Source organism: Pseudophryne corroboree, chromosome 2 (assembly GCF_028390025.1).
Source record: "Pseudophryne corroboree isolate aPseCor3 chromosome 2, aPseCor3.hap2, whole genome shotgun sequence".
Classification (NCBI taxonomy): domain Eukaryota; kingdom Metazoa; phylum Chordata; class Amphibia; order Anura; family Myobatrachidae; genus Pseudophryne; species Pseudophryne corroboree.
The window spans coordinates 816,878,004-816,893,594 of NC_086445.1; the positions used below are offsets into that span (position 1 = coordinate 816,878,004).

Below are 15,591 nucleotides of genomic sequence, written 5' to 3' on the forward strand. Positions count from 1 at the left end.
GTGTCAGTGTATGTGTGTGCATGCAAATTCAGCCAGAATTTTAAATGACAATTTAAGGGGCGCCATTTTTTTATTTTATAAGTTTACTCTGTCTGCCATAATATGTAAAAGGGGACTCTACCTGCCGTTATGTGTAAAAGGGGGACTCTACCTGGCGTAATGTGGAAAAGGGGCTCCACCTGGTGTAGTGGCGCTACTGTGTGGCATAATTTGAATAATGGTAACTACTGTGCAGCGTAATATGAATTGGTATTATTTTGTAGCGCACTGGCCCTATTTTAAATAAGGGGGGGGGGGGGGGCGCTGATGCTGTTTCTTGCACACAGCGCTAAAATGTCTAGTTACGGCACTGAGACAAACTAATACTTTTGAATGAAGTTGGAAGCATACATTGTGTACTGTATATACTGTAGATACAGTAAAATAATAAATGCCATTGTCATATGATAACCCACTATATTTACTAGTAACACTGATGTATCTAAATGTGTTTAGCAGACCTCACTTTATATCAAATGACAACATACTGTGCCAATAAACCATCTCAAAATACACCTCTCTCCTTGGAAAGCAGTTTATAAGGGCTAATTTTGCCATTGCACATAACACCAACATGAGCTCCACAGAAGATCCTGACTATCCACAGCAACTCCTCAATTATAGAGATGGATTCTTTGTTTCAAAGGTACAAATTAAGTTTTATATTTGTCTCTATTGATCAGTTCTCTATCATTTTCAGGGAACGTCATTTTTCTTTTAAAAGAATGTCCAGTGGGCAATATAATCCTTTAATTTGTTTTCAAGTTCAAATGTTCACTAATTGCAGAGCTTAATCCACTGTATTCTGCATATTAGCTTAAGATGTGCCTGTGCACCACCTGATGATAGGGACATTACACAAATCAAAATTACTGTACAGAGTAGCAAATGTATATTATTATATTAGAACATTTATTTGTAATTCTAACTAGAAGGAGGTGCTCATCGTAAATTAGTGCCTAAGAGAAATAATAATAATAATAATAATAATAATTATTATTATTTATTTATATAGTGCTCTTTCTCCAACAGGACTCAAGGCACTTTACAGACATCAAAAACATTGCACATAGGGGTCTATTCAGACTTGGACACAGCCATGCAGTCAGACGCAGCAGCCGCATCTAGGGTGTTTGCGCACGTGCACTGGCCATAGAGCACATGCGCAAACCTTTACCATGCGGTCGCATCCTTCCAGGATGAGGCCGCAAGGTGATTGACAGCAGAGGCCATCAGGGTGGGCGTCGTTGTGGTTTTTTTGGGGTGCAGTCCGGACAATGCAGGCATGTCCGGACCGTTTTATGGGTGGCTGCGAGATGTCACATTAAATTGAGGACACATCATGAGGCAACGCCACACCCATTCTGGGTGGCCTTGCCCTGTGCTGAGCGGCCCCCAGCATGTGAGTAGATGGAAGAAGATCTTGCTGTAGGAAGCAATATCTGTGTACTTCTCTGAATAACCCCCATAATACATAAGATTTAAGTAACACAGCAACAAAAAAAAAGTAAGCCTAGAGCACAGAGTAAGCATAATACAAGATTGCTGTAGGCATTTTGGGTAATAACTTCCACGGGATGTGTATTCCAGTCATTTTAGGCGCACTGTGTAGGATTACCCTGGGTGGAAATAAAACTAAATACTAAGAGCAGTTATTGTACACTCATAATAAATGAATATTCACATCTTGCTGTACTATACACAGTAATGAATATAGTATTGCATTTTTTCTAACTTTGTATTAGTATCTAAGGTTCAAACAAGTGCACTACTTGTGCCCCACACCAAGTGTCCTCATGCTCTAGTGTCGCCAGCCCTGGCTGTTAATAACTAGTGCTGGATAAGTTAAGTTGCTTTCTTTTTGGCCTTTATCAGGGCTGTTTCTAGCTAATTTGGCTCCCAGTGCGAGATTTAAAAATGCGCCTCCCCCCATGACATAAAAAAATGCGCCCCCCCTTAGATTAAAACAAAAATACCTTGTGCGCACTCCCGGCAAGGGGCGTGTCCTCATTTAATGGGTGTGGCCTCATTTTAATGGGCGTGGCCTCGTCTTTAAAGACTACCTTACACCCCAGTATTTGACCCTGCACAGATCACGCCCACCATAGGAAAAAAAATTCTACCATATTAAGCCCCACACAGTAATGCTCCCTGCACCATATTATGCCACACACCGCAATGCCCTTGATACATTAAATCCCTACATTATGCAGGCAAGTGTTCCCATTTTACACATTACGGCAGGCAAGAGTCCCCATTTTACACATTACGGCAGGCAAAAGTCCCCATTTTACACATTACGGCAGGCAAGAGTCCACATTTTATACATTACGGCAGGCAAGTGTCCCCATTTTATACAGTGCGGCAGGCAAGTGTCCCCATTTTACACATTACAGCAGGCAAGAGTCCCCATTTTACACATTACGGCAGGCAAGTATCCCCTTTTTACACATTACGGCAGGCAAGTGTCCCCTTTTTACACATTACGGCAGGCAAGAGTACCCATTTTACAGAGAGAGAGAGAGAGAGAGAAAAAGAAAGAAAGAAATAAAGAAAGAAAGAAAGAAAGAAAGAAAGAAAGAAAGAAAGAAAGAAAGAAAGAAAGAAAGAAAGAGAATACTTATAGAGGTGATTCCCGCTCTTCGGCCCGCCTCACTAGTTGCTCCTCGCGCCGGCGAGGAGGGGGAAGCCAGGGAGCCACAGTCAGTGTCACGGCGGGCGTCCCGTGCGGTTGCACGGCTCGCCCACCCCAAGAAACGGCCATGGCCTTTGTCAGGTAAATGAGTATTTGGAGAGCTGACTTTTAAGTCTGAAGCAAGTACAGTAATATTAGCTTGCAGTGATATGACGTGCAGCAGTCAGTGAGTGAGCATTGCATTTTCTAAAGCTTTCTGAAATATATTGCATGTGGAAAGGATTTGCCTCTTTGTAGTACCACATTGTCAGATGTGCCCTGTAGAGAGCTGGGGGTGTATACAGAAGCTGTGTATGTCATATGACAGAGGGTACATTGCTTTAACAAGAAGGTACTGTTAATGTTTTGTTATTGCTTTCAGTTTATGTCTGTTTTCAGATATTGCCAGGCTAAGCTGCATGTGTCTGTGGTGGAACTGGGTCTGGGGCTGAACTGTTGGCGACAATGTACGCGGATGCCACTGGGTGCAAGCACTGAAGGGTGCACCTCTGCTCCACTGTCACAGCTTCCCCAATCCCCCTAAGTCCCAGAAAATGTTATATGTGATTAAGAGACAGCTGCAAAGCGGGCGCACACTAACCTGGTGGGAGGGTGTTAGGTGAAAGTGTGCTGCAGTGCCAATTGGTGCCTGTGGGGGGCATGTTATGGGTGGAGCATAAGCCAGGAGTGCCTATAGGGAGTGTAGGCATACATTGGCAGTGATTGCTCTGCCCACCCATCATCTTTCTCCCTAACCCAGCGCTGTGGGCTATCAGGACAGTGGGAGTCAGGTCAGCTCAGAACTGACATGGAGCACAAATGGAGGTGTCCCCATTTAGCAGGCAAAGGAGAGAGAACCTCCACATGGGGCGCAGCTCTTCCTGTGCATATGTTGTGCCCCCCTGTGCTGAGCTCTTCCCTAACATCTGCTCTGCCCTGCTTCCTCTAATGAGATTCACACCATTTCATTCCCCCTCAGGCCACAGTGTGTGTTACCCTGTCCCACCCAAGCCTCAGTGTGTATGTCTCCATGTACCCCCACGCCCCAGTGTGTGCATCACTATGGGGGATATTTAATAAAACATACAGTAATTATGTCATAAAAGCTGGAAATGTGATATTTATGTTTTTTACAGCATACAGGAGAGGGCCACAGCACCCCTGTATTTTTACAGTACCCCTGTATTTTTACAGCATATAGGATAGGGCCACAGCACCCCTGTATTTTTACAACACCCCTTTATTTTTACAGCATACAGGACAGGGTCACAGCACCCCTGTATTTCTACAGCATACAGGACAGGGCCACAGCATTCCTGTATATTCACAGCAGCCCTGTATTTTTACAGCATATAGGACAGGGCCACAGCACCTCTGTATTTTCACAGCACCCCTTTATTTTTTACCGTACCCCTGTATTTTTACAGCATACAAGACAGGGCCACAGAACCCTTGTATTTTTACAGCACTCCTGTATTTATGCAGCATACAGGACAGGGCCACAGCACACCTGTATTTTTACAGCATACAGGACAGGGCCACAGCACCCCTGTATTTATGCAGCATACAGTACAGGGTCACAGTAACTGTGTAATTTTACAGCACCCCTGTATTTTTGCAGCATACAGTACAGGGCCACAGCACCCCTGTATTTTTACAGCACCTCTGTGTTTTTGCAGCATACAGGACAGGGCCACAGCACCCCTGTATTTTTACAGCATACAGGACAGGGACACAGCACCCCTGTGTTTTTACAGCACCCCTGTATTTTTGCAGCACACAGTAGAGGGCCACAGCATGCCTGTATTTTCATAGCAACCTGTATTTTTACAACACCCATGTATTTTTACAGCATACAGGACAGGGGCACAACTCCCCTGTATTTTTACAGCACCCCTGTATTTTTACGAAACACCTGTATTTTTACAGTACCCCAGTATTTTTACAGCATACAGGACAGGGACACAGCACCCTTGTATTTTTACAGCACCTTTGTATTTTTGCAGCATACAGTACAGCGCCACAGCACCCCTGTATTTTTACAGCATATAGGACAGGTCCGCAGTATTCCTTTATTTTTACAGCATCACTGTACTTTTACAGCACCCCTATATTCTTACAGAATACAGAACAAGGCCACAGCACCACTGTTTTTTAACAGCACCCCTGTATTTTACAGCAAAAGGACAGGGCCACAGCACCCCTGTATTTTTACAGCATACTGGACAGGGCCACAACACCCCTGTATTTTCACAGCACCCCTGTATTTTTACTGCACCGCTGTATTTTTACAGCATGCAGGACAGGGCCATAGCACCCCTGTATTTTTACAGCACCACTGTATTTTTACAGCATAAAGGACAGGGCCACAGCACCCCTGTATTTTTACCGCACCCTTGTATTTTTACAGCATACAGGACAGGGCCACAGCACCTCTTTATTTTTACAGTACCCCTCTATTTTTACAGCATAGAGTACAGGGCCACAGCACCTCTGTATTTTTACAGCACCCCTGTACTTCTCTTGTAGAAGTTTTATGTAGCTGCCATTATTATTATTATTATTATTATTATTTATTATTATTAGGGCAAAACCATGTTGCACTGCAGAGATATTTCGATTTGGGAGGGGTGTGTTCAAACTAAAGTCTAAATTGCACTATAAAAATAAAGCTGTCTAACATTTGTGTGCTACATGCAAAAGCAGCCAGTATTTGCCCTGCATAGAAAATGATAATCCACCCAAAGTCTGGCCACACCTCCCATCATTGGCCACACACCCCTCAGAGTACCTGGACCCAGCACAGCTGTCGGCACCCCTGGCGGTCATAACACTGAAATAAGCATCATGGTGGTAGAAACCAAATTATAAATGCCGTCATAGGGAGTATGGAGTAGACAATAGTCTAAGTAAGAGAAGGAAAAGCACATGAGGGGAGAGGGCCTTGCTCATGAAAGCTTACATTATAAAGACTGCTTCTGTCATTCTAGTCGGTTGCAGTGGCTTAACTAGAAATTTTTCTCCCCAAGCCAAAAAATCTCTGGCACCCCCGCCCCCATAATTGGCACTAGAAAAGTAGAGAATTGGGGCGTGGGTATGGCTTCACTGAAAAGGGTGTAACATTACAGGAAAATACTACCTTATACCCCAGTTTTGCAACCTGCACGCCCAGACATTGGCTACCACAGGGGAAAAAAATCCTGATTCATGCCCCTTACATTATTTGTCATTTTTCCTCCTTATAGTAATGCCCCTGACACATTATGCCACACACTGCAATGGCCCTTAGACATTATGCCTCACATCATAATGCCCTTTACACAACACGCCACCCACCATAATGCCCCTGACACATTATGCCACACACCATAATGCCTGTGACACATTATGACACACATTGTAATGTCTGTGACACATTATGCCACGCACCATAATGCCGTTATACATTATGCCACTCATTGCAATGCCCCTGAGACATTATACCAAATACAATGCCTGTTATACAGTATACCACACACCGAAATGCCTGTGACACATTATGACACTCACCGCAATGCCTGTTATACATTATGCCACACACTGCAATGCCCCTGAGACATTATACTGTACCCCATACAATGCCCGTGATACAGTATACCACACACCGTCATACAGGGGCAGATTGGGATTGAAAACCAGCGGGGGAAATTTATGGAAGCAGCCTTAATAGGGGTGGGGCCTGTTGAGGGGTTGGAGTCTGTCAAGTGGGCGGGATTACTGCTCAAAGGCATGATTAAATGCAGGGATGAAAAGTGCACGCCGCAAAATTATAAGGGCATGGCTTCGTGGGGAAGGGGCGTGGTCACATAATAGTGCCAATTCACATTACACCACATCACACAGTAGTGCTGCTTATACACATTGCACCAGGTAGAACCTCCTATACACACTGTACCAGGTAGAGCACATTATACACATTGCACCAGGTAAAGCACATTATACACACTGCACCAGATAGAGCACGTTATACACTTTGCGCCAGGTAGAGCACATTATACACATTGCACCAGGTAAAGCACATTATACACATTGCACCAGGTAAAGCACATTATACATATTGCACCAGGCAGAGTACGTTATACACATTGCCAATCTGCCGCTGCACAGGCAGATAAAATGCCTATCAGGCTGACAGGCATTTTATCTGACGTTGCAGGGTGAGGGTGAGGATTAGGGTTAGGCTCTGGGAAGGGTCAGGATTAGGATGCGGGGGAGGTTAGGGTTAGGCTGTAGAGGGTGGTTAGGGTTAGGCTGTGGGACGGGGAGGTTAGTGTTAGGCTGCAAGAGAGGTTAGGTTTAGGCTAAGGGGGGTTAGGGTTAGGCTGCGGGGGGAAGTTAGGGTTAGGATGCAGGGGGAGGGTTAGGCTCTGGGCGGGGACAGTTAACGCTGCCATGGCTGCGGCTGGTAGCTGGCAGCAGCCTGCATAGGGGGTGATGGCCAGCCAATTAGGGGCAACAAGCAACATTACTGTCAGCTCCGGAGGTGAGTGCTACTGCTGCAGCATATGGGTTGATAGGGAGGGAGGGGGAGGCAGTGACAGGGCACTACTGTGTGGCACAGTGGCAGTGCTACTAAATTTGCATGGGATGTTACTACTGTGTGCGCAATATACTTTATCTAAAAGGCATTATTATTTACTACTGTGTGTGCAATTTAGTCTAGTCCCTTACCCTAACCGTCCCCACCCACAGCCTAACCCTCCCCGCGCAGCCTAACCCTAACCTCGCCGCCTCAGCCTAACCCTAACCTCCCCCCTCAGCCTAGGACTGGCCAAACGGAATCCGGTCCGGCATCCCGGCATACCAATCCGTCCCTGCCGTCATGCTGGTGACACATAATGCCACACACCATAATGCCCGTTACACATTATGCCACACACTGCAATGCCCCTGAGAGATTATACCACATACCACAATGCCCGTGATATAGGATACCACACAGCGTAATACCTGTGACACATTATGACACACACCACAATGCCCATTATACATTATGCCACACACCGCATTGCCGTTATACATTATGCCACACACTGCAATGCACGTTATACATTAGCCACACACCACAATGTTCGTGATACATTATTCCACACACCACAATGCCGATTACACATTCTGCCCTACAGTAAGGCTTCTAATTACTTTTAAATTACTTGCTGGTTGCCAGGGGTTTTCATGCTCTGGTTGTCATGCTCGTTGCCAGTGGTTTCATGCACTGGGTGTTATGCTCATTGCCAGAGGTTTCATATGCTGGGTGTCAAGCTCGTTGCCAGGGGAATCATGCGCTGGGTGTCATACTTTTTACAAGGGAGTAATGCTTGTTTCCAGCGGTTTTATGCACTGGGTGTCATGCGTGTTTCCAGGGGGTAATGCTTGCTGCTAGTGGTGTGTAATGCTCTTTGCCAAGGGGTTTTCATGTTCACTGCCAGGGTGCCTGGGTAGTGGGGTGCAAGGGTGCCGTGGTCGCGGCAAGTTTGACCTCTAGCATGTCTCCTCCATGGTGGCGGCCATTTTGGGAGGGACATTTAGCAGATTGACATGCGGATGGCTTGTCAATCTCCTCTGAATCAGTGGTAGTGCCCCTGCAGCTCTGCGCCTCCAAGCCTCCGCAGTGGCTGCAGGGGTGGTAGTTACACCACTAGTTGGTTGACAGCAGTGGTGCAAGTAGAAATATTTTCTTAGAGGTACTGAGTGCCAAAGAATGGGCGTGGCCATGTGTGTGACAGCCCCCTTTTTGGGGGAAATCTGGAGGCAAGGTTAAAAATATATAGTAATGCCTCCAGTATAATAGAAATATATAGTAATGCTTCTATTATAACAGGAATATACAGCCACTGTCACACTCCCAGTAACCCTGACAAAGTGGGAGGAGCCGTCATGCTGCCAAGCACTATGGTCTTGTTGCTTTGTGGCACATTATAATTGTGGTAATAGCAAAGTGTGTGGCAGGTGGTACTGCGTACTCGCTGCCAAATTCTTAAGGGTGCTCCGTACCCAAGCGTACCCGCATACTTGCACCGCTGGTTGACAGCCAGCACTAATTACACAAACCAATACTTTTGAATGAAGTTAAAAGCTTACATTGTGTATATACTGTAGAATCTACAGTGTAGATAAAATAATAAATTCCATTGTCATATGATCACCCAGTACTTTTATTAGCAACACTGATCTGTTTATTAGATCTCACTTTATATAAAATTACAACATACTGTACTATAGATCAAGTGACAAAGTGGCTGAGCCACTAAGCCCTCTATAAATACACCTCTCTTCTTGGAAAACAGTTTATAAGGGCTGATTTAGCCATTGCACATAACAACATGGGCCCTCATTCCGAGTCGTTCGCTCGGTAATTTTCATCGCATCGCAGTGAAATTCCGCTTAGTACGCATGCGCAATATTCGCACTGCGACTGCGCCAAGTAATTTTACAATGAAGATAGTATTTTTACTCACGGCTTTTTCTTCGCTCCGGCGATCGTAGTGTGATTGACAGGAAATGGGTGTTACTGGGCGGAAACACGGCGTTTTAGGGGCGTGTGGATAAAAACGCTACCGTTTCCGGAAAAAACGCAGGAGTGGCTGGAGAAACGGGGCAGTGTCTGGGCGAACGCTGGGTGTGTTTATGACGTCAAACCAGGAACGACAAGCACTGAACTGATCGCAGATGCCGAGTAAGTCTGAAGCTACTAAGAAACTGCTAAGTAGTTTGTTATCGCAATATTGCGAATACATCGGTCGCAATTTTAAGAAGCTAAGATACACTCCCAGTAGGCGTAGGCTTAGCGTGAGCAACTCTGCTAAATTCGCCTTGCGAGCGATCAACTCGGAATGAGGGCCATGAGCTCCATAGAAGATCCTGACTATCCACAACAACTCCTCAATTATAGAGAAGGATATTTTGTTTCAAAGGTACAAATTAAATTTTATATTTGTCTACAGAATCAGTTGTCCATAATTTTGAGGGAAAGCCATTTTTTCTTTAAAAAAATTGTTCTGTGGGCAATGTAATCCTGGGTATCCGTTAATTTCCTGACGGTCAGGATCTCGACGGTCAGGAGACCGATGCCAGAATCCCGACAGCCGATGAATTTTCTGACGTTCGGAATACCGACAAATGCTCACTATTCCCACTTGGTTAGTGGGTCTACCCCACCAATCAAAGAGGAATATAATAGTGTGGTAAATGAAGCGAGCTACCAGGCCCGAAGCGTGGCTAACACAGCGAGCCCACGAGGGGACTCAATGCGCCGCTGTCAGGATTCCAACTTTCAGGATTCTGGCATTGGTCTCCTGACAGTTGGTAAATCATACCAAATCCGTAATCCTTTCATTTGTTTTCATGTTCAAGTATTCACTAATTGCAGAGCTTAATCCACTGTAATCTGCATATTAAATCAATATGTGTTTGTGCACACTGTCTACACTGAAACCAGTTCAAATCTCTTTATATTGCTATTGTTTTAAATCTCTACATAAATTATATTAGTGCCTAAGAGAGAATAAAACTAAATACTAAGGACAGTTACTGTACACTTATAATAAAAGAAAATATGCAAATTTGAATCCTAGAGATGAGGTACACAGTATCTTGCTACAGTATATAAGCCGTCTATTCATTTATTGTGCTTGACATTAACTATACACTTTAAGCTAGCTTATCAACTAAAATATAGACACGGACACAACTGCGTTGGATTAAATGGTCATTGAATTTATTAATTGGAATGACCTCACTCATAGTGGGTGGCCAGGAAGACGCTACCACCAACCAGCTCTAGTCACAGATCTTACAAAATGGCAGCGACTAAACGCCCCAACTGTCATGGGTGCGACTGAAACACCCCATTTATATATATCAGCATGACCTGTGTTGTGAAGGTCTCACCACCCCCTCCTATAGCAGAGTGAGGACGCTCCCCAAGGAAGCGCCCATCGCCCCCCCACAAGGGCAGGACACACTCGCCATCCTTCAAAAGGGGTAAGTGCCCCACAACACCACTCATGCTACAAGTGACCGCTGGCCAGTAGCGCCTTCCCGCCCACTAAGTCTGAAAGAAAGATAATAGTAAGCCAAATTGAAGAGAGCCAAATTAGAGAGCCAATAGGGCGGGTGGGTGGGCTTCCAACCGACAAGAGGAAGCAGATCTGGAAGTTTCTACCCTTCATGCACTAAACCACCTCCCTTACACTCACCGATAGGCTGGCCCTAACCAACTGCAAATCACTCAAAACTCTGATCAGCCTAGCAACAAAGGACATCTTCAACCAATCACAAAAATGTAAGCCTCTTATATAGATTCCGCGCCTAGCCAGGCACTCTCCTTATCTAAGCCGTCTATTAATTTATTGTGCTTGACATTAACTATACACTTTAAGCTATCTTATCAACTAAAATAAAGACACGGACACAACTGCATTGGATTAAATGGTCATTGAATTTATTAATTGGAATGACCTCACTCGTAGTGGGTGGCCAGGAAGACGCTACCACCAACCAGCTCTAGTCACAGATCTTACAAAATGGCGGTGACTAAACTGTCATGGGTGCGACTGAAACGCCCCATCTATATATATCAGCATGACCTGTGTTGTGAAGGTCTCACCACCCCCTCCTATAGCAGAGTGAGGATGCTCCCCAAGGAAGCACCCATTGCCCCCCCACAAGGGCAGGACACACTCGCCGTCCTTCAAAAGGGGTAAGTGCCCCACAACACCACTCATGCTACAAGTGACCGCTGGCCAGTAGCGCCTTCCCGCCACTGCCAGTTTCAGAGAAATGCAGCCCGCCAACCCAATACGAAATGAAACCCAACCAAACTAAACTAACCAAACAAGAACAAACTACCCGTCAAAACAACTCCCATCCCTAACTACAAAGATAACAAACTAATCCAGACAAGAAAACAGAGCCCTCAGAAAAACTCCAATCCCAAGATGGGAGAGATGCACACCATACTTCCTAAAATAAAAGGGACTCTGGAGCACCAATAGCGGATGCCTAACTGCCAAACCACCAGCAGCCAACACAAACTTCAACACAGCAAAGTTAATCTTCTTCCGAGCCCTGTCAAGGGCTGTGACGTTCCGGGATCCCCTCCAGACAAACCTAGGAATAATGTCAGACCAAACCAAGCGTACACCAGGCCAAAACGAGCTAAGTTCCCCTAAATCCGCCTGAATCCGAAGGATCAGATCTATACCTTTAAGGTGACCCACATCGTTACCACCCAGGTGCAGCAGCAACCATTGGGGACACCCCCAACGCTGCTCCTGCTGAAATAACAGATCCAAAAGTCCAGACCATTTGAGACCTCTTACACCTAACCATCACACTCTGCGACCACCCATCAATTCAGATGACCTATCAGCAAGGGGATGACGCTCGGCCCAAAACACGTAAGCATGGGCAACTACCCAAATCTGTTCGGTAGAATCAGTAGACACTGTAAAAGAAAATTTAACCTAGCTGTCAGACATTGCACATTAAAATGGGGAAGTAGAAAAGTTAGACCGAACCAAACAGTTAGTAACAGAAACAAACAAACCCAAGTGAAGGAGAAAACTTAAAAAACCTCCCAAGGACCTGAAGTGTCAGCCAATTGTAATTAGGCCCCCTCGGAGGAAAAATTTTAAAAATCCCTTCACACCTCCAATTGTGGAACGCTAACCATTCCAAAATTGGCAGGTAAACGATGTTTTTGGGTTAGCGCAAGTAGCGCAACATTAAACCTTATCCAATCTAATATAAGACTTAAACGCAGCAGACTTCCATCGACCCATTTCCTGAATGGCTGATGGTGGAAGGCTGCGAGCCGCAGCGCAAGTTGCCGCACCAATGCGGAAGGAATGCGTTCCATATTCCACGCTATTAAGCCCCAGGGTGGCCAAACAGCGCTTCAACACAGCGACAAACTGAAACCGAGTAAGAGGCAATGCATCCCCATGCAGCAGCACTTGAGCCCCACATATAGGCCTTGAGGGCAAATAAATTTGCGCAAGCAGTACAGGGCATACTTCGTCATCCTCCTGAGCCTTCAAAGTCACCCAGCGTCCTTGACCCAGCTGGTCGGTCCTGGAACGGGGTAACCTACACATAACGACACCTTCCTTGAGCACCAGGTCCCTGAAAAGCATGCCTGTATAAGTGGACCGTTTATTAGCGGCCACCAGCTCGCCAACCCGAAAAGCCAAAAAAAATGCAAATGAAAAGGCTGCACAGAAAAGGGACGCCTCAAATGCGGAATCAGTCACCGCCGGCAGGATCGCCATGAGCTTGCACAACAACTGCATGTCAATAGGTCTGCGCGTGTCTGGCTGGGACGGACTTAACCTCGCCCAACCCCTGAGCGCCTTGGATAAAGTAAACGACCTGGTGGGGTCCGTCCCCTGCTGCAACCGAGCATGGAACGAAATCCCCGCCAAAGCCGCGCACATGGATGCCTTGGACCTACCACTCTGGTAACACTCCCAAACAAAGGCCAACAAAACATCCTCCTCTGACTTACCCCTGGCCCCACACCTAAGCTGGTGCACCTGCCACTCACGCCAAGCCGCAGGAGCCAAGGAGTTCAGCGCCAAGCCGGCTACGCCAGTTCTATAATCTGCCAGACAGAAGTTGGACATGTCAAGCCTAGGGCCTCCGCCCCGGGGGCCAACATGCGAAACCTGGCAAAGTCGAAACGCGGCAGCGCATCAGCGATGCCGTTCTCGACCCCAGGCACGTGCTTCACCGTGAAATTGATGTTAAAACGGAGATATTGTAACACCAAAAACCTCAACATCCGCAAAGCCTGTGGCGATGATGCACGTTGATTGTTCACCGCCTGCACAACCTCCAAATTGTCGCACCAAAAGACAGTCGTCCGGTTCGCCAACTTGGAGGCCCACAACATCACTGCCACAATTATCGGAAACAGTTCCAATAAAAGTAGGTTAGCAGTAAAACCACGAGATACCCAAGACTGGGGCCAGGCCGAAACACACCACTCGCCTTGTAAAAAAGCACTGAAACCCGTAGAACCTGCAGCATCAGTGAACAGCTCTAGGGAAGAATTATCGATGGGCCAGAGGGGCCACAACAATTCCGAATTAAAAGTAACCAAAAAGGTCGACCAAGTTCTAAGGTCGTCCTTAATTTCCCGAGACAGACGAATGGTGTGATGTGGCCCAGTCACTCCAGCCGTGGCCCTCTCAAGATTACGGCAAAAAACCCACCCCATAGGAATGACCCGGCAAGCAAAATTAAAGGAGCCTAACAGAGACTGCACCTGACGAAGTCTAACTCTACGCTTACTCAAGCAGTCCTCGATATGCTCCAAGAGCTTCCTCACCTTGTCCGCAGGAATGCGACAACAACCTGCGCTAGTGTCAACCTCGATACCCATATAAGAAAGGCAATACGTGGGTCCCTCCGTCTTATCATGGGCAACAGGCACTCCCAGAACCCTGAACAACGCGGCCGCCGAAAAAAGGAGCTCCTGGCAAATGTTGCTGTCTCTTGGGCCCACAAAAAGAAAGTCATCGAGGTAGTGGGCGATCCCAACGTGCCCAGTTCCAGCAGAAATGCCCCAATGCAGGAACGAGCTAAATTTCTCGAAGTAATCACAAGAGACAGAACAATCCATCGGCAAACATTTGTCAACATAGAATAAACCATCTAACTGAAAACCCATGAACCTGAAAGAGTCGGGGTGAAGGGGAAGACGACGAAAAGCGGACTCAACATCTAATTTGGCCAACAGTGCCGTGGGCCCAAAACCTCAAATCAATTTGAGGGCCTCATCAAACAACTAATACCTGACTGTGCAAAACTCCTCATGAATGGTGTCGTTACCAGAGCCCCCATGTGGGTAGGACAAATGCTGGATCAAGCGGAATTTACCCGTCGCCTTCTTGGGAACTACCCCCAAAGGAGATACGCATAAACCAGGCAAAGGCCCACATGTGAAAGGGCCGCACGTGAGACCTAACTTCACCTCCGCCTCCACCTTCTGCCTGACCACATCGGGAAACTCCACCGCCGACCTCAAATTCCTGCGAGACACGACCTGAACTGATTCCGAAATGGGCAAACAAAAACCGTAACTAAACCCGGCTAACAAAAACTCTGCGTCCGCCGTCTTGGGGTAACGGTGCAACCACTTAGCCAACTCATGTACAACTATGGGTGAGGGTGCCTTATTTCGCACTGCCGCCAGCAGCACCCTGGTCAGCCTGCTTAACCCCTCCTCCGGACTTACAATCCTTGGCGGGGTGATTGGCTCCACAGATGCGGCAGGAGTGATGAAAACGACAGCCCGCACCCCTAGTGCATTTAGAGTCATTAAACGCAAAACACTTGCCCTTCGCTACCATCCCGGTGACTTTCTTACCCCCCGTAAACTTCCTCTTGGTCTGCCCCTCAACCGTACTACGCCCTTGGTTGGAAACCTCCATCCACACCTCGACATCCTTAAAACCCAAAGGTAGCGTCGGATTGCCATCCTGATTCTTACGGCATTTTTCATCGTAATCCCTCCAAACGGAACCTTTGAACATCTCGTTAATCAAAAACATGTATTTCACCACATTCAGATGTTCGTCGGGGCGAGTTTTTAGGTAAACAGCAGAAAAGACCAAGAAACCTCTCAACCAATGATGAAAGCTCCGGAAAGCATTTTCACCGATACCCCCCACCTTGTTAGCCTTATCGAAGTCCTTCCTCATGTCGTCCGTGAGGGTGAACAGGTCGACAAACTTCCCTTTAACTATTTTCTCCTTCATCCTCTTCTGTAAGCCCTGAGTAACAGCAGTGTTGACGCAGCGCACCATTTCCGAAAACAATGGCGGCTCGTC

The 15,591-nt window shown here is 46.5% G+C and overlaps 1 protein-coding gene across 5 annotated transcripts in view; it reads left to right on the forward strand.

Annotated features, from left to right (window-relative positions):
- The first annotated feature begins 577 nt into the window (after positions 1–577).
- LOC135049801 (acetylserotonin O-methyltransferase-like) overlaps positions 578–15,591 on the forward strand; it is a 131,096-nt gene continuing 116,082 nt past the window's right edge. For 4 of the 5 annotated variants that reach the window (XM_063955680.1, XM_063955682.1, XM_063955684.1 and 1 more), the window contains exon 1: positions 9,580–9,666. In XM_063955680.1, coding sequence (XP_063811750.1) covers positions 9,586–9,666 — 81 coding nt within the window. In that variant the 5' untranslated portion in view covers positions 9,580–9,585. Of the gene's footprint in view, positions 686–9,579; positions 9,667–15,591 lie in introns of those variants that run through there. The other variant, XM_063955681.1, reaches the window with a different exon arrangement.